This window comes from Anopheles moucheti, chromosome 3 (assembly GCF_943734755.1).
Source record: "Anopheles moucheti chromosome 3, idAnoMoucSN_F20_07, whole genome shotgun sequence".
NCBI classification, from domain to species: domain Eukaryota; kingdom Metazoa; phylum Arthropoda; class Insecta; order Diptera; family Culicidae; genus Anopheles; species Anopheles moucheti.
The window spans coordinates 26,955,303-26,975,932 of record NC_069141.1 but is presented as its reverse complement, the minus strand read 5'-3'; the positions used below and the strand labels follow the sequence as shown (position 1 = coordinate 26,975,932).

The following is a 20,630-nucleotide window of genomic DNA, read 5'->3' as shown; positions in this document are numbered from 1 at the left end:
TAGCGCAGTCGGTCTGTACAAGATAGGACCACGGAAAAATTTCATTTGGACCACCAAACCTCCGTACGCTGCACTGACTATCCTACGGGTAAATAAAGTAAAAAAATAGAAATGGTAGGCTTAAACATCCTAAAGATGTCGTGCCGATGAAGAAGAATGAGTTTGAATACACTGCATACTTCTCTTGCGTAGCCGTGTAACCGGGCCGATATAGCTAATCAAATAAAAAAAATTATCTTACCAAGGATAACCAATTTTCTACCTTTTTAATTAGATTTTGTGCTATAAATTAACTCTGCTGCTAAATTTCGAAAAATCGCACAATCGGCACAAGTTGTTTGGGGCCCCCATCACGGCGAGGCCCTAGGCGACCGCCTACTCCGCCTACCGTTCGATCCGGCGCTGAGTAAAGACCTTTGACTTCTATTACAAATCATTTGTTCATGTGTGATTAGTAATACATGTAAGCTTTAATTTCTTAATGTAAACAAATGGTTGTTAGAAGTTAATTTTTGGCATAAAAATTATAGCACTTTTTCCTGATATGCTTACATCTGAACACGTCGTGCTGAGATGGCCAGCTAATCTGTCCGTTTGCAGGAATCTCAGTATATAATAATAACGTATGTATGTATTTGTACGCAAAGTATTATTGCGCAAAAGTAATTGTGCTAGTAATTGCATACTTTTTGGCGTTCGCTACTAAACAACCTAGTGTGACAACTTGATCCTTCTCGCTCAGTATTTTGTAATATTTAACTTATTTTGTTTTGTTCTAACAATTCTGCAAAACTTCTCAAAAACTGCTCCAATTACGATGTGAACCGAAAATGTGTACGTATCTACATTTAGGCACAAGAGCTTGGATGGCTATGGATGGTTACGTTCTATTCAAATAATCTGCTAATGCTATTGAAGTTATGCTTTGATTCAAGTTTAAATTTAAAAAATACGACAATGTGGGACAAGAAGAGATGATTCAGGATAAAGACCTCGTATAATTATAATCTTGCACCTTAGGTAGGTCTGTTCTTACCTCTATAGCACGCAGTAAACTTATCGTGAAACAAGTATTTTCGCATCATCAAACAATAAACGCAAAACCGAAGATTATTACATTGTAAAGCACACAAAGTATATCCCTTCATAAAGAAATAGAAAATTTAGAAATGACAAGGTATGCAATTCTGGTTTGAAATTATCATCAGCAGACAACAAAGCGCAGTGTTCTTTCTTCGAAAAATCAACCACCAACGCACCCGCAAGGGTCAGACAACGGTTCGGTGTGGCCTGTTTTGTGAAGGCTGTTGCGTGATTTATTAAAATCGGTACGTAATACAATATTCAACTGCATGAGCAAACAGATGGATGCATAAACAAGTGAGTATACTGGCCAGCGGGCGGCCGGTCAAGCAGGATGGGTATAAAGTTATTTTACAAAAGTGCTTGGATGCGAACGGCCATCATTAGCCACCGTTCCGTCCGTTCGTCCGTCCGTCCGGCAGGGCTAAATGTCTTCGATGTCACACCGTTCGACTGGGTGCAGATGGTGGCAGAACCGCGTGGAATAGACGCAGTACAAATCACAGTACGCGCACGGATCCCGCTGCTAATGGCTGTTGGTGTGTCCGGCCGAGTGGAGTGACCGATCAGTATGGAAATGGATTTAGCACGAGAAATTGGCTGTCCTCCGCAGCGTGTTATGCGGCGGTGGTTGGGATGAAGAATTGAGGATGGGCATCGTATCATTACGGCATTGGAACCGAAGGGTAGGAGTGATCTTTAGCAGCTCGATCTTTTAGCTAATAAATATCAATATCCCCTCAGTCTTTGCGGTTTGCGACCACCGACCGTCTATCCGCGATCACCTGCTCTGCGCCTACTGGAACTGGCCAGGATAGCGTGGGTTGTACCGGGGCGCGGACGGGATGTGGGCCCCCTCGGCACGGTATCCGTTCTCGTCCGCGATGTAGTTGATCGTGTAGACGACACCGTCCGGTCCGGTGTACGAGTACGAACCCTGCATGACCTGCGCCTCGCCGGGCGTACCGGGGTTCTTCAGGAAGCCACGCTGCTCGGCCCGGATGCCGTTGCTCGTTTCGTAGCTGTAGATGTACGAACCGTCCGGGTTCGGTTCGTACACCTGGTTCAGGATGACGGCGCTTGCCTCGGGACCACCGTAAACGGCCGGATTTCTCGAGAGCGGGATGGGCAGTGGCCGAATCTGGGCCATGCAAGTAGTAACGAGTGCGACCACAAGTAGTACGACCTGTGGAATACAAACACACATAAGACAAGCCGATGTGCAACGGTGATTAGTGTGAGTTATAATTTGATGGATGTTAAGCTTTATGGCACCCGGCGGGAACGCGACCATTTCATTGTTGCGCGGTGCGCACCCTCAGCATGCAACGGAACCCGACCCAACCGCCCGTGCTAGAGGGCGGAGGGAGGGATGCTTTGCGCAATTTCCATACACAATAAATTGACAGATTTTATGTGTCAGATAGTGTGCGCTGAGTTAGAGGTATCGCGTTTCGCCGCATCCGCGAATGTCAATCGGCATCGGGGGAGTTGGAATAACGCAACGTAGCCTCTGCCGCTACGCAAACGGGATCAGCTGCAGCGCAAAACCAACCGATCGGATCGATCGATCCAGGTTCCGATGGTTTACGAGCGAGCGCAAGATGAGTGAAGTTGGCAGTAATTGAACGATTAGCAGCGGCAAACATTGGTACGCGGATGCAAATGTGCCCATCAGGACAATCGGATCGCTGGAAGATTGATTCCCTGGGTTGGTGGTGCTTCGTGAAACGGGCTCTCGTTAGACTGCAGTTAATTTGCACGGTTGCGTTCCATTTAGCAGGGGAACGCGCCCAACAGTAAGGTAGCGTCCGTGTCTGGTGCGGAGCTATCATTATGACCTCAATAAATGTGCAATTATTTTTTATTGTCCAATGATCGACAGTGTGTATCGTAAGGACAGTGATTCATTCAAGCACCATAACACTTCAAGGTAAGCTTTTTCCTATTATTTTTAGTGAGCAATTTATAGGTTGCTTTTATATTAGCGCCATAATTTCACCGAGTCAATGCTCAATTTATTTCTGAGCTTTTCATTTAGATCTATGCTTTGGAGGGTTCTTTTTTTTGTTAAATATAATTGACTCTTCAAATTGGCAAATTTCTTAATAATAAAGTTCAAACAAACTGAGTTCAAAGATTTAGTTAAAGTGAAGTTTACACCGAAAGATTATGTCGGAAATCTATATAAAACTTATTGATCCTGTCCAATAAGTACTCTGACTCTTGATAGACATAGAAAATTAACTAAACACCAAACAGCCGGACAACTGGTGTGGTTGGTGATGCACGACTCAACCACAAGTCGGGTCTAGGTTCAAATCTCGAAAAGACGCCATAGTTGCAGACTGCAGAAAAATCAAGTTGCAGCTTTTCAACTATTGATTATAACAATCCGACAAATTGTGTTATATTCCAACAAAGAAAAAGATAAAATCTTGAAAGATTTATATAAAACATACAAGAGAAAAACCATCTCTTTTGATAGTTTCTTCCATTTCACGGTTAAATATTATAGTTTTTCTAATAATTTAGTCACAAATCCCTTCTTTTGATTGACTACCCTTTGGGAATATTAATTATTTGCCAGCTCTAATACGCAATATTTATGTTAGTCATGCCGCTTATACAATCTGCTTTACAGCACTCTAACAACAATTTTAACACAATTGCGATATTGATTTATGCTCATTTCCACTCAACAATTCATGTTGAAAAAAAACTTCACATGCTCACAGTGGTCAAATGTCCTTTAGGAATTCGTTCGCACATACACGTTCAGTTTTTTTCTAAGATAATGCCACAATTGCACTGTCGAAAACTTTTATCACTACAGCCCCGTCGACACTTACGAATTTCATGATTGTTTTAGTAAAAAAAAATAGTTCACTGATGACGAACACTACTGCACGAAAACGGTTATCCTGGCCGGTTTGGATGGTTGGGCGCTTGCGAAGGTGGACTGTGGATGCGATGCTGCACACTGGATGCTTGGCTGAGGTATGATACCGCTGATGGGTCACCCGATGTGAATTTATACTCGAATCTTTGACTTCAATTTCCTAACTCCCTCCTGAAGACTCTGCACAGCTGATGCTTGAACGTGCGAGAGCGGGAGTGGATGTAGATACAGCAGCAACAACAAAAAAAAAGGTATATGATTATTATTAAATGCGCCACGGCTGGGGTAACCCCTCCGTCCATCTAATACACCCATACACACACACACACACGCACGTGTTCTTACCTTCCTGTCCCCTCCCGGGTTCTGTTGAACATCCCTCCTTCCCCCACGCAGGTGCGCAGCGTGTGCGAATCCGTAAACCCGCTCACATAAACCCGCACTGTAACAGTGCAAGTGCACGGTACCCGCTGAGATGCACCCGTCTGCAAGGAGCATCGATACCCACCCCAGTCACCTCCCACCCGGGCAACCAATCACACTCGACCCGGTACCGGAGAGCTGCTAAAAGGCCGTGTCGGAGGGATCATAATATTTCTTGCACTCCTCCTCCCGGCCGCCTGTCGCTCCGGTGTGGCTGATCGTGGTGATGGCAGAGATCCGTGAGCGAGTAGTTTGGAAGATTCCTAGCCTGCCCAAAAGGGTTCCCCAATCGCTGTTCGGAGAAGGGAGCTATCGCCGAAAGGTTTCCGTCGAGTAGTGCGAGATCTTCCCCACTCTGTCTGTGAAGCCTAAACCTGCAGCGTAACATTAGCTTGCCCCTTGTGGAGCCTCCCAGTTCGGGGCGGTACCGTACAGTTAAAGCCAACTGGACAAGAACTTTAATTAGATGACCCATACCGAACCAGGCCTGCTCTTAAGCTGGCGGCTTCTCTTACATAAGCAAAAACCTGCAACGTGTTACGATAAATGAGAAATCACACGCCATTCAGCAAAACGAACAGGGAGGTTTTTCTTACTCGCGAAATCATTTCGGACATTTTCCTGCCATTGCTTCCAGCTCGCAAAAAAACACATGTCACACGCTGGACATCAGGTTGGATTCCCAAGAGGTGGGTGCTCTTTATTTACACAGTCGCTACGCGCGTTGCTCAGTCCCGGGAAAATAATCGAACCACGCCGGGCTAAGAACTAAGGGAACTAAGGGTGGAAGGATGGCAAAGCGAAACACCCCCGCCGAAAGGTCACTCGGCGCAAAGTGTGACGCGTTCCGTCGCTCCCGCTTGCTGCGATGATCATCAGTTGAATGGTGGCCAGAGGCAGTTTTCAAGGTTTCTGCGCCAGCGGTGGTCAGTAGATTAGATCAAAATAGCCGTGTTCGCGGTGGGACACGCGAAGCGATGGGAGTTTTGGCTGTAGCCACCCCGAGCTCTGCGCACCGCTCGCATGAAAAGCAAACAAAACTCATGTCGTATGCCACCCGCAAATGTCGTTCTAATTACCTCCGCCAGTTGTGACAGTAGTGCAGAAGCTTGGCCCACGATGCTGGAACAAGGAAGGCAACGATGCTACCGTAATTAATCATCCATTATTTGGCAGGTGGCTACCGAGGTGGTAAACCGAGAACCCAACGCCCGCGGTATTGGAGTAGCATTTTAATCCCGGCCGTGCTCCAGCGATCGACGATCTTCTTGCTTTCGGTTTCATTTTGGCGCAACATGGCGTTGGACGCATCCGCTGGGACAACACGCGAAACTGTAATTACTTTGTGCTTGTGGGGAGAGTTTGTCTTTTATTACGACAAAAGGGTAGTGGGTATTTTTCATTGGCCAGATGTGAGACAATGTGAGAAACTAGATGCTTTTTAGAGGTTTAGTAATGTAAAGAAATAGATCAGCTCGAACTAAGCGTTTGTTTTAACATTGATGTTGAATCAAAGAACTCTTGCGAGTAATTATTGGTCAACAAGTCTCATAAGCAACTGCATCATAAAACCGACCACCTGAGCAGGGTATTTAAGGTTACTGGACCGTATCGTTTTAAATTACTTAGAACACGAAAGAGTTGTCATTGCTGATCTTATTGATCTACTAAATCTCTGCAGCGTTCTTATCATTTTCTATCTAGTCTAGTCTATCTAGTAAGAGTCAGGAGATTAGGACTCGTATAAGAAAAAGTCCGGAGTTTACTGTTTCATAGAAGTTTCATGGAAGAATTAAACTACATTATTGTTGAAGAGGATTACTACGTCTTGTATCATCCTTAACGAAACATTGCTGAAACGTGCCTACGTCTGGATGGTCTGTTGGGTTAATCACGTGATATATATATGGATATATGAACTGATTACTAATTTCTTCCAATCTTCCCAACGATAAATCCTTCCCTGATTTAAGGTCTAATAACTTTAACTTTATTTGATATAGGCAGCACTAATGCAGCTCTTTGTCTTGGCATTTATGGCTGAATAACTTGTGTCGAGAATTTCGCAGGAATACCCATCACCTATCCGGCAAACAGCTCAGCCAATGGTACCATCCAATAATGGTGAGTAATATATCAGGGCTCATGACAGTGAGAACTAATGATCTTGTTGATATAGTACTTGTATCAGCAAAGGTATTTTCTCGTCTAAGTATTAGGATTGATGAAGTATAGTCAGGACGTATTACTAGATGAAGAATAGTACATGTTCTAGATAATGAAAGTGAAGAATTGATGTCTAAACCATGTCTAACCAACCACTTTAACTTCAATAATACCAAAACCTCCAGCTGCTTTTTATAGCTGCATTTTTGAACTGCTTGCGAAGTATTGATACCCTGCTTCAGATGACAAATCAGGTTTATCTCTCGGACACATCTACGTCATCGCGTCTGCCTACGTAAGCTTCCCACTTTTGTAAGAGAAGATATTATTCCAGACACTTAAGAGTTTAATTTATCAGGACTACTTTTATTTTCATGAATCCTTTCCGTTTCGTTTCTACGCAACATTGAGTTCTAACTTCATCATTCATTTATTTAATTAAATTACGAAAAGTTCTCCTTGGACAGGGAGTGTTACACTGCTGGGTAGTGTTACTTATCTACAAACGCCGTTTTCAATTAGCCTCGATTAAACCGGATGTTTACGAGCGTCCGCATTCCTGATCTTCGGACCGCCTACGGTTTTCCAGTGCTTGAGTAAGCAGTCAATTTAAATGATGAGTAGTATGCGTATTACTACTACTACTACTACACTAGTACTGCTGCAGCAACTATAAGCCCGCATCATCGGTAGAACAAGCGTCATCCCACTCTAGATCAGATAGCGTTTCCCACGCACTCAGTACACGGGTTTGTGTGCTACAAAGTAGTAACTCATCCTTCTGTTTTCGACATTTAAGTCATTCTTCGGTGCTTTGCCGGGGTGCATCGTTTGAGTGAGGTGTACGAGGAATAAGCGTGCCGTCAGCCGAATGCAGCAGCTATCGTAATTTAAATTAATAGCCCAAAACCCTATCAATGTCGAAGGCAAAAAGGTTACTCGCGACCGGTCGGTTTAATCTTTGCACGGCAGCGTTTAATGCAAAATCCATCGAGCAGCGGAACGAGTTTTGGAGCACTTCCCACTACCTGCCCCGCGGTTGGAATGGTAAACTCGTGACACTCTCGTTAATGCTGTGAAAATTGTACGAAAGAAAGTGTATTGCTGTGAGTGAACTAATTAAATTGAATTGTTCTACGGCAGTCGGGTTCGTAATAATCGTCCCGCCCGACGATGGCGCAATCGAATAAAGCTGTGATCACGATGGTCGTGGGCCGCACGTTTGGATGGAAGTTATTAATGAGTCGGGTGTGCATTCTAATAATTGCCCATTAATCATGTCAGCTTCTTGCAACAGACTTCCTAAAATGTGTTTCTCCGTGTCGCCTGTCTTAATGGACGCTTGACTGCTGATGATTGCTTTACGATAAGAACATGCAGTTTCCAATCAGGGTGGCCTTTCGCATACCCTGCCGCGATTTAGATGAATTCGTTGACAGGCTCATCCGTCTGTTCGTGATATCAAAGCCAACGCCTTCAAGCGTCATCCCATCCACGGTCCGGATGAGTTTGTAACGTGCCCCAAAGGCACCGTATCACCGCCGTGCGCTGCAGTTCCGTTTAAGTAGCGTTACGTCATCCGTGGTGCAGTGCATTTTCTCACAAGTCATTTTCGAGCGCAGCAGAAAAGTGAGCTTCATCCTCGTAATTAATTGACTCCGTATGCTAATATCCGCACGGGCAGCGAACGCGAACGGCGATGATGATCGTTTCGGTCAATCGGTAGGACACGTTTGTGGAACATTTTTCAACATTTTATTAGAACGGCTTAGCGGCGTCTGGAGGACCCAATCTTTCTTGCGATGGGTTTGGCGTAACTCAAAGGGGCGTAAACTGTTAAGCTTCCCTTCTAGGTCGCACCGATGTCGATTAGTGTGTGCATCCCCATCGCATACCGAACTGGGCATTTGAGCGAGTCAAAAGGCACGTAATTTGGTTTATATGAAATTTGGTCCTTGTAAGGAACTTATGAAAAATATTTGTTAAGACGTGATTTGCATTTAATTTTATTTTATAGCTCCAAGCAAATATTGGTAAAATGGAGATACTAATATTAATTAAGGATAAATTAATATTTTCATTTCTCTAAGATCTTTTTATGTACTACAATTCTATAAATTGTTTCAGAAACACTATTTAAACATGTCGATACCGCCAGGCCATTCTAACGAAACAAAAAAAAACTATTTAAACATATTTTCAATCGCTTTTCGTTTATTGTAATAGAATAACAAAAAAAGAATATTTACTGCAAACATTTGCTAACTCTTCGTCATCTCAGTGGAGTTGAAATTGACGACTTCGAACTATAAAAAGTATGTTGTTGTGTTTTTTTATTATCTGGAGGATTGCTTTAACCTTCAGAGAAAACGAAGAGATGACTCTATCCCTTATCTGAATTCAGATTTGAATGCATTTTACGGTGACGACTACTGTCAGCTGCCCAAGTAGAGGACTTCTACATACTCTGACGTCTCGCCTGATGGCATTATGAATACCAGATGTATGCTAACATCATTTTCTTTCAAAACGTTGTTATCCTCCATTGGAACTCAATTCATAGCGTGGTGTTCATATTTCAAGATATTAAGATATAATTTCATAGTACTTAGTGCTCATAGTATAATATTTCGAACTGGTCCCACCAAATCATTAATACAAAGTTTTTATATTGAAGGATCCAGGATTTTTAAACATCCAACATTCAAACATAGGGTCATTAGGGTTCCACAAATATTCTAGTAATTTTCTATACTGCTAACACGAACTAATTATAATCCCAAGGCGACGCTGCTTCCAGAGACTTAGATATGAAACAATTTTTGTCTATTTTTCTTAAAAAAATTATCACTAGGAGGATCTAATCGTCACATTATTAACAGTGTAAAAACCATTCACTGCTTGTAACTGGTATGATCTGGTATACGTGAAGTGACAACCCTCACACCGGTCACTCCAACTAAAGCAAACAGAGTTCCCCTCGGCCCTATCGTCCCTTAATGGTGGCGCTCCCGTACCTGGTAGCTTAACAACCGGTCGTGCCATACGGCTTATCGGGCAGGTGTGAAACCAACTGGCTTAAAATAAACTTAACGTTGACTTTTTAATTTTTGCCCAGATACCGATCAAAACTTACCCGATGATCCGAAATGATTGATCGAAAGGCCACAAACCGCGATGCTTTTAATTGTGCATAGCTGCACTGATTTGAAGCAGTTTCGCTAAAAGATTGTTGGTTGTTCGCCCCTTTTGTTTTTGTTCGGGCAAATGCAAATAAAAGCACCGTCTGCAGGGCATGAATGGAGCTGTTAAGTGATGCTTTTTTAGCTGCTGCATAGCAATCACAACACACGGTTTGGCTTTTGCCCATGCCGTGCTCCGCATTTAGAATAATTTGCCTGTTGCTAATGATGTCGTACCGGTTCCGCTGATCGGTACCTCATGAATGGTACAATGACGCTGGTTTGTAAGATTACAAATTATTAGTTTATTATTCCGCTGCCAACCGTTAAATGTCAGTCAATTTTACGCGCCCGTCCGCACTCGCACCCAAGGTGGTGTGCTGCACGTTCCGGCCATGCGAATCTAGGATCGGCCGCGTGCCAAAGCTCCAAATGGCGCCGGGTTTTTTACAGCGAACGGAGGAGGATCCTCCCAAGCTGGGCTGAAAATATTGCACATTGCATCATCATCAACAGCAGCAGCAGCCGCATCATCCGAGCTTCTTCGCGCGAATACGACCGGACCGGAGCGTCCGATTTGGTTGGATAGAGCAATTTTGCATAAAAATCGCCATGTTGCAATGCTCTAAACGGTTTTTACACGATTCTAGACGCTCGGGATTAAGTGCAACGATTAGGCTGAACCAATACCTTCAGGTGTAATGATTCTGTGATCATCGTCGATAAGCACCAGCCGCCCGAATGGTGAAGCGATCGAACTTGATCTTGTTGTGTTTGGACAAATTACCTGCTGGACACATATTCTTTACGATCCGGTAGCTGACATAAACGATGCTGACCGACACAACGTTTAAGCGTGTGAACATGAAATTTCGACACCCGACCGGTTGACTTTACCGCGCCGGCGGTAAGTGGGAAGAGAAAGCAACAAGCCAGAGCCCCTATTCGCACTCGAGTAGTACGGTGGCGTAAGTACACCGGGTGCCATAAAACTGTGCCGCATCTGGTTAATAAATTTCGCTGAAAATTGTTTTAATTAAGCGAGCCTGGTCGTCGTCACCTTCGTGCAGTTCGCAGCTCGTATATTATGGGCGGTATGAGCGTTTAAAGGCGTTTGCGCTTGAGTTGCGGTTGGGTGAAGATTAATGGACGACTGGATCGTTTTGTTGCGCCAACATCTTCACCGGCCAGTGGCGTCTGTCCGAGGTGACGGATGGGTTCACGTCAAATGTCAGCCATAAGCACGGCGTCGTAAAATCGTGCCTCGGATGAAGATGAATTAGCTACTGGCCATATCAAAGGTGAAGCGAATTAACAACCGATTGACCAGCAAGTGAATCTTCCACCAGCTGGGGTTCTATTTTGAAGTGTGAAAACGAAAAAATACGATCAACATATGTTGGCACCAGGCTTGGTGGGCATGCTCCGAAATAAACCGGCAAGCCTTGTATTTCGGGAACCTATTAAATTCTCATTAGAACCATATCGCCAACCGTTGGATGCGCAACGGTGCGCTCGAAACGCCCGGACAGCGAATCGAAAGATCACCCAAAGAGCGAACTCTAGCTCCGGTTTGGTCACACAGTGACCTTGCAGAAACCTTCTCACTCACCCACCGTAAGGAGCAACGTGCGACATTAGGGGCAACAATTTCCATAAACTTCAACAAAGTGCACCGCAAGACATCACCACCAACCCGACTGGATGGTAGCGACTAATTGTAGCCGGTAAGGGTGGCTTCCCATCAGGTCCATTTGTCCATCTGTTCGCGCTTGCAAGTCCGATCGTTGATCGTGTGATCGTCTCCATCGATTGAAATGTCAAGTGAAGCAACTTGTCCGGCTTTTGACGTGTTTTCCCCCGCAGAAGTAGAATAGTAAATGTAGTGTTCTTCTCTTGTAGTGATCTTTACCCCCGCTTCTAGCGCATCCCTGTGGGAGCTCTCGTTGCGGCATGATTTATTTTGGGGAATTTTAATTCATCAACTTCTCAGAAAAGATGTGATCGCGCTGTGACGCTTGTTTGACAAACGGGGAAATGATACAGTACAGCATCGGAAACGAATCAAAACCCAGCCATTACAGCACATGTTTGTTTGGTGCCCGAGTCCAGCCGAGTGTGCATCTGTCACTCAAAACTCTCGCGAGCCTCGACGTGCCCGACCGAGCCTGCGTACGGTACCGGAAAGTTCAGAAACGTCATTACAATACCTATGATTTATGACCGTCACTGTCGCAACGCTAGGGGGCAGTTGAGAATCTCCGGAGTGTAATGCTTCAATTTCTATCTTTGCCTTTGCCACACTGCGTTTGCTCAGTGTACACCCATTCTGGAGCAGTAATTCTTGGGAGCAGGATGTTTCTCCCCATGCCTAGCACGGCTACGATCACTTAGCGATCATTCCTGAATGCCTTTACTTTATGGCCAGTGTGATCCCATAAATCAACCGAAACACCGTTTCGGAGGAATGCAATTTGCGGCAGTAGTAATCATGAACCAACACGGAGAAACTGGTGCAATATTGCATAAGTTGTGTGCGTGGGGTTTATTGGGGAGGTGGGAAGTCCTATGCATGGCGATCGAAATCAATTTGCATACGCCACAACTGTTGTGGGGAATGTTTTCTAAAGCGTCCAATAAAGAAAGCGTGAAAGGTTTATTGATATGCTTTCTCGAACAGAGGACTGATGTGTGTACGGTTAAATCATTAATCTTGCTATTCTTAAGTTAAATTTATTTGATCGTAAGGAATGATCGTTTGAGTTTTACTTTGAAGTTACCGCTAAGTAAAATTTGATGCTTAGGACTGTTGATGTGGCATGTCCAATGATGCATGCGCTTCAATTTTCAGATGTAATTTTAATAAGCGAGGACATTATTTCACTACTTGAGGCGAGTGCTCATGTCCTATTTGTGGGTTTTGGAATTTTTGTTGATAGTACGAGTGTCTTGAGATCTGTTTTGGAAGAGAAAAAGTTGAAATTCACGTTGCCCTAAGATAGAAAATTTTTCATTTTGCCAAAGAACATTATTAGAAACTGAGCATAGATAAGAGAAGGTTCTCGAATGACTGCTTGGCCTTTCGATGTAAATATACACCGGTTCTGCATCTGATTTGTTCAGGTACTGTAATTTAGATATGAGGTTGGACACGAATTAATAGCGATTAACTTTTCTCAGTAAAACCACTAATCTCTCTTATGTAGAAATATAATATTTCTACTCATTTACTATTCTCCAATTAGACCCAACATGTAGTTCACAAATTGAATGTTCATCGTAAAATAATACTTTAATGTGACATCATTTGAAAGTCATTTGAAACCTTGCCAAAGCTGTGCTATTCTTTCCGTTCTCTAGCAAAGCAAACAGACAGCGATTAGAAGAATTTTGTCGTGGGTGTTACCTTCAAGGTCACGATCGTTCGGCTTCTCGATGTTATTCCATTTTTCACTTTCCTACCAGCGGTGGTTTTTCCTGGGAAATAAATGTTCTACTTGCGTGTCTCCGTAATCGAAAATTAATTGCCACCATTAAAACATTCGAGCTACCTTTATGCTTCTCCTCGTGGTGAGATACCACCACCTCCAACCGTGTGAATGGTACGAACAGTGCTGGAAGCAATACACCCAGCGATGATTGATGATGGGTCACAGCTTTATCACACCTTTTTGCTGGAGTTTTCAGTACTTGCCTTTTTGTTTTCAACAGGAATTCGTTGGCCTTACAGGTGCATACTTTACGGTCGCAATATTGTGATTTGGTGCTGTTTGAAAGTTAAACCGTTGAGAAAAATGTACACCCCAAACGGAGACCATTGATGAATCACAGCTTCACTTCCTCACGGCTATAGGCGATCGGATTTGTGGTGGAATAATTTACACCTCCATCGAACGATAGAGTAATTTTATGATCCCAGAAGTCTGTCCGGGACTTTCTAAGATTATCAGCTCAGCGCGGGCTGCATGGACTTCGGCGGGGGTTTCTGCACCATTTGCACCCACCCACCCGGGTACGGGTGGGTCAGTGGTGTAGTGGTTCTCGTCTGAAAAAGGGCACCAAGACTGGATGCTTACCGGGAAGGCAACAAAAAAAGGGTCGAATGGCTGAATTCTACGTAACATTTATCTGCTCGCGCAACTGGATCGTAACACTTAACCTCGGTGACTTCGAAAGGCAAACGATGCACGACCGCCTCTACTGGTGCCTTTGAACATCGTTGCATTTTTTCGTTGAATCGGTATGAAACGATGTATGTCAAAAATGAAGCCTCAAGAAATACTTATAAACACTTCACGATTCCTTTAAGGAACTTTTTTGCGGTCCCAGCTGAACCGATCGGTTGGTTGATAATGAGACGGTTAATAATGCAAAACTAGCGACCATAATCAATGCAACATTGTAGGGCAGCTATGTTATCACTAATGTTCGCGCGGTAAAGATCGTGGAAACATTAGAGCATTATTTTACAATACCAAAAAAAAACCACTGTTTAACTGCACAAAAGACGGTAATGTACGGCCATTAGCTGTATTAAAGCGTGTCAAACGAGCAGCTCGGATTTGATAGAGTGCAGACTGTAATGTGATACTGTTGCATTACGATGCATCGTTTGCAATTGCCACCGTGCTGGGTAGGGAAACATTAGCTACGGCTTATTATTAGCATCCATTTCGAGCTATTCAAACGCCTCGTCGACGATGGGTAGCGAGAGAATTTTTGAGCTTTACAAATAATTTTATGAATTGGTGGCACGATTCTGCTCCTACCATACCTATGCCCGATTGAGTTCGATAATGGTGAGTAGAAATAATAATGTTTCGCTATAAAATATAAGTATGGATTTACGAAATATTCAACCATTTATAAAGTTTGCTCACACGTCTATTTTGCAATAGAATTCGAGGTAAATTAATGTTCTCATTCTAACAAAACATAATTTACCTCTTCCACGTTAGCCCTTCTGCAATCGCTTTACAAATCATCCCTTTTCATGCTCTATCCATTCACACCCTTACTTATGATACAAAGCCCCAAAGCGGAGTCGCCTACGGATCATCGCGCTTCCCGCCACACAAGCTACACAACAAAACAACAAACTAAATAAATATCCATCAACTTCGTGAAGAAGCGTGAGAAATGAAAAACTCATTTCCCCGTTTTAGCCAAACAGCCCCGCGAAGCTCAAAACGCGGGGTGCTAGTGTTTGCGAAAAAATAAAACGCGCCGATTACTTTTTACTTCGCTGCAGCCATGTTCGCATCATGTTGCGAATGTCGGTACACGGCGGCGGCACAATGAAAACACACACACCCCGGACTCGGTTACGATGGGGAGAGAAAATTTATGTGGTTCACTATCTTCGGGATCTTTGCATTTCCTCGGGGGATGATATTTGAGTGTGATATTCTAGTTCCAAAGTGCCCGCATCCAGTAGGGGCACAAACGAAGCCAAGAATGTACTCTAAACGATGACCTATTAAACCAATGAAGCATTCCACCGAATTTGTTTTGGTTGCTTTGTGTGTGAGTTGTGGTGGATAATTGCTTTTAGACAAAATTGTACACAATTCGACGCGAATTGGCACGAAGCTGAAGATGATATATTAAGACACGACATGGCTCTTTATTAGTGTGCCAACATATAAGAGCGAATGGAAGATCTTAATGGTAGAGCGCAGAATGAAGCGACGATTCAGGGAGTGTGACTGGTATTCGACCCCCGCATCGGTTCAAGTACGGCTCGATGACAAATTAATTTTCGCACTTTATCGATCAAATGCCATCGGTGTCGCGATACGAAAAGGGTGTGATCGCACAAACCCACATTAGTTCGTGATCGGTAGGAAATACGTTCACTCAAGTACCTTACTCGATGCAAACATTGTTTGAAGCGGAAATCGCCTTGAATAGCTCCATGGAAGCAAATATTTTAAAATAAATTAAATTAAATTATTAAATTGGAACGAGAACAAGCAGTTGACTTAATTAACTCATTTAGCAATGTTTACCCTGACCAATATAATCGTTTCAATTTTAAAACCAATTAGGAGCAAAGTATAAATGTGGATAATGAATATAAAACTCCACTTAGAAGTGATAGAACGAGCACTCAAGCTGCAGAAATTGAAATGTCAACCAGTTTACGAGAGTGAGTATTGCTGAGTGCTTTAACAAGACGAAGACTTTCGAGTGACCTCTGGAAATTTATGTTTGTGGAAATCAGTTTTTTATTAATATTATTGATCTTTTCGTCTGTGTGACTTCTAAAGAAAATTTGATCTTAAAATAGTCACTGCATTAGAGCCATAGGTAAATGAAGGCGGATTCTATTTGTATAGATTAAAATAGAATTTCAAGGAATTCTTCGGAAGAATTGGCAAGATTACTATTATTATTATTATCAAGGGATAGTTCGTTTATGTAAAATGATAAAACATGTCTTTTTGGGATCGTTGATAAATGATATTTTGGTGTTCATGTTTATGTTCTTAGTTGCGAAGGTTTTTGTGTTTTTAAACTTTTCACTGCCAGTAAATAAATGAAACAAAGATGTGGCATACATTCAGGCGCCTTGAAATCAAGGTCCTGTTTGGAAGTTAGATGCTCAGGAAGTTAATGCTTGTTTGAGCAAACGTTTCCACGATTATCTTTCTGATCAGAGAGGAAGATAATCTATGGTTGATGATGGCTTGATTCATAAATAGATTAACTGTCGTTCATAGTCTTACTGTGGCCCGTTTTGAAAGCTCAAGTTCGCAAACCGTTTGTTTTACGTTTCTTATATTAATTTAAATAAAAAAAGATAACTCCACTAATTAAGAGTTTCTTTTGTTGGATTCGATACTAAGTATGCTAAGAACCTCAAATGATCCCTATTTGGAATCTATTGCTTATTTTATACTATTAAATGAAACGGTATCACAGCTAGACAAGATTCCACAACAGGAACTATTTTTTTATTTATGTAGTTTCTGAATAAATTACTCCTAAACAATGTTCTGAGGATGTGCCTAAAATTAAAGATTTATTTTTTTAAAGGCCTTGAATGGTGTTGGAATGTCAAGTGATGCGGCTAGACGATTTTAGCATTCCACACCGAACCGCCAGAAATTGAATTAATCAATCATAATAAAGTTGAGAAGGCAATGTGAGTTGAGCAGGCATACAAATGTGCTTCTTGCATGTTTACTGTGCTAAAGCTTAAACGTTTTGAAATGTAACCTTTAAAGAAGTATCCAAAAACTAGCCTTCATTAGAAACATTATTCATAGCAACTTATTTACAAACAACAAGAGAAGGCCAAACAAAAAATGAAATAAATATTGCGTTGATGTCAAACGTATGTTCTCTCACCATTCAGCCTGCTTGATAAAGCTGTCCATCGTTCATCTTCCCATGTGCCCCAATACGGCGTCCCAATTTGACATGTGTGCAACTTTAATAAAGCGACAATCGGCCAACACCAAATTTAGGTCCCCATCCTCAACCACATCGGTACCAAACTTCAGACGCCCGCGGGCCACTGACCTTTTTCACTCGCTTCTTGCACATGCCGAAACAAAATGAAGAAGAACAACTGTTGTAATACCGTCACCATTTCCTGACATTGAACCTTCGTATCTTTCGAAACGCGCAGTTCGCGAATCGGCTGCCACCAACAAAAGGCTTCCCCGTGCACATTGGCTGTATCGATCGTACAAGTATCACGGGATCTACACGATCGTACGCGATGGCCAAAGAAATGGCCAACGGCGGTTCGTGTCTTTTAAATCATATCGCTTTGAAGAGCAATAACTCAGTACCCCCTATCAGGGTGCTGATTACCGCGCGCGGAGAAGATATAATTGAGGGTCATTACGGTGCATAGCTTTGTGCCGCGTTTGCTGTCTTCAGAAGCTGCCTTTTTGATTGTTTGTTTAAAATTCTAACATTTTCCACCATGCTCCGTCGTGCTGTCAGTTGTTCAAGCATCGATTGCCGGTTGAAATTTACAAAGTTGTGTCGTGAAAGAAATACTGATGATGTGTATTCAGCTCGGTCGACGATTGTTATTAATGGCAGGAATGGAATGGAATGAGTATAGAAAAGAGTGTTTGGTTGGAAAAGCTATCATCAGCATCAGTTTGAAAGATCTTGGCATAGTTTATCGTAATATCAAAAACAAACACTCGCCCATAGTTGCTAAACATTACCATCATGTGAGATGATGTGAATAGTTTTCAAGGTACGAAAGAATTGCTCACCTTTACCCAATAAGGGCATAATAAAACTAATTTTCAACACACCTTAGCCTTTCGCACGCGGCTACAATTTGTACCAACATGCTTGTTTTTGTTCGACCAATCCCTTCGGTTTACCCCCCAAAAAAAGAAACTAGGCTAGTGCATCCCTTAGCACCTTTTTGCGTTGCTTCTTGGGTGTTTTTTTTTCGGTCAAAGAACAAAGTGACTTCAGCGCCGCATAAGACACGAACCCGATCTATGGCAATCGTTTGTGGTTTGCGAGTGTTTGGGTCGGATTTTTTTTCATCTTCTCTGTCCACCAAAAACAGTTCACGGTGTGGCCTTTTTGAACACCTGAAATCGATACGGTTTGCAGGTTTGGCGGGGCCACTTTTGACAGAACGGAGCCCCATTGCATCCCTTCTGTATGCTCGGTGTGGCTGAAACAATGCACACCACATCCACGAGGGAGTCGTAGGCCGTCTTCATCATGCAATCCACCAGCGCCGGCGCCGTGCAGCATCTGAAGATGTTACTGACGGCACGGTACGGATGGAGATGATGAGTGATGGAAGTCCGTCTATTTTGACGTCCACTGGTGCGAACCTCGAAACCTTGGGACTGGGTCGACGCGGCACCCGTCCGGTCTGCTCCGTCGCGGACAAATGCAAATGCAATCGACCGGTGAAGACGAACGGTTGTGGGCTTTGTTGGTTTATTGTGTGATTCCTTTCGGCGTGGAAGGTATTCCCTGTGGTATTCCCTTGCCTGCTTTGCCGGATCGATGCATAGGGCCACTACGCAGATGTGTTAACATGCTTTATTGCAGTCGTGTGGGTGCGTTCAAATCCGTCTCAAGAACTTTGCAGTTCGTTGCCGTTGGTTTTTTTTTCTCATTTCGTTTTTTGGAGATGGGGTTGTTGTTTTCCTCTCTCGGGAGTAGGGTTTATTATTTTTATGCACAAGTGTGATTTTTTTTCTTTTACAACATAGTAACGCCATCATTCATGCTTTGGCTTACAGTGATGGTTACAAGTTGTGCATATTTGTAAGAAATTGGTCTGGAATTGGAAATTGGTGAATTTGTGTAAGATGAAATACTTTAAGTGACTAAACGAAGATAGATAGTAGAAAATGGAATTAATTAATTTTTAATAATAGTTATTTATCTCGGTTACAGCATTATTGAGTGCACCCGCCTAAATGCATGCAATTTTTTTTTCGAATTTTTTTATCAAACAAACAATCACACAATAATAATTCAACCAGGCCCTTCTTCATGAAATGAAACAAGAGGAAAATGATTTGAAATTGTCAGCAAATTTATACAACAAGGGTCAAAAGAAACGTTAAGTACAACAAGAAATGTGATCCTTTAACATTAATTGCATACTTTTAGGCGTTTAGCAAAGATCCAGTTCGTTGCTGTAAAGGTACATGCAACGTTGTTTAATTCTTTGGTTATTTTACTTGATGGGCTCAACAACTTGAAGAGGTCTACATCTTCCATTTCTGGCTTTCTTTAACTTTATTTACCCGTAACCGGAGAGTCAGTCCTGCGAACGGGGGTTTGATTCGCATGAATAAATCGGTCCTGTCGTGTGAAGACTGGTAATACTTTCAATACACCACTGGGCCGCCCCAATTCTTTGATTGGGGTTAGAAATACTTCAAAATACTTACTCATAAAATTTTATGCACCTCAACGTAATATATCATTAATGTAATTTAATACAATTTAATACCCTTATAATAAAAATTAAAATTTAACTAAAACAAGCGAAAAGTATCAAACTACAAAAGAAATGCTCATTTGTCTCGTACCACACTGTGTTTTGTTTTGTGTGGTTCGTTTTTGCTGCACCTTACCCATCCGTTTTGCGCTAGGTGCAAATTCATTAATCTCAACATGAATGGAAAAGGCTTTGCTAAGTGACGGACCGATCGTAATGACATTCAAACTTACCGCCCTTACCGTCCTAAAGTGATGGGTTGCCCCTGTTCCAGCCCAACAGCAAACCCGCAATGCGTTCTATGTCCGACTGGAAGGGACGGATGGACGTTTGTCTATTTTTTTTTGCTCCCCATTTTTGGGGATCTCGCTTTTCCTTTCACGTTCGCCACTATCGCCCTCTCGTGATCTTACGCTATCATTCTGTGATTGTTCTCGTTGGACTATAAGGTCTCAGCTTCTCCTCGGCCGTGCATCTCATCTATTGGCCGTTCTACTCTAGGCTTCCAGCGCACCTGTGCGTTCCGTTCGCGAAGGTATTGTGATTAGTGGACCGCATTTCGGTGTAATGTTGCCGATTTTTTCTTCTTTATTTATTTGACTCCGTGGGGTTTTTTTTGGGGGTGGTCACCGCACACCTTCCTTTCCGAGCTCCGGACAAAAAGGTGTGCAGCTGGAAGGCAGCAGAGGTTGTATAAATAAAATTGCCAACGGCAACACCGATGATAGTTTGTCGTTGGTGTTTGGATAGTGAAGATTATCGATCGGTTCGCTCCGTGCAGATTAGTTCGTTCCGGTGAATGGTGGGAAACGGTGTTGAGGAAGTAGTTTGGAGTGTTTCAGTGGTATTTAGGGACTAAAGGATAGATTGTTTAATTAAACAACGAACATCGAGTTTGGCAAATCTGTACTCCAAA

The 20,630-nt window shown here is 42.8% G+C and overlaps 1 protein-coding gene across 1 annotated transcript; it reads right to left on the bottom strand.

Annotated features, from left to right (window-relative positions):
- Nucleotides 1-1,311: 1,311 nt before the first annotated feature.
- Nucleotides 1,312-4,067, bottom strand: LOC128300931 (endocuticle structural glycoprotein SgAbd-2-like). Its single transcript, XM_053037185.1, has 2 exons — nt 3,936-4,067; nt 1,312-2,269 (listed from the first exon to the last, which is right to left on the bottom strand). The coding sequence occupies exons 1-2, from the start codon at nt 3,942-3,944 to the stop codon at nt 1,880-1,882; spliced, it is 399 nt and encodes a 132-aa protein (XP_052893145.1). The 5' UTR covers nt 3,945-4,067; the 3' UTR covers nt 1,312-1,879.
- Between the last annotated feature and the right edge of the window lie 16,563 nt (nt 4,068-20,630).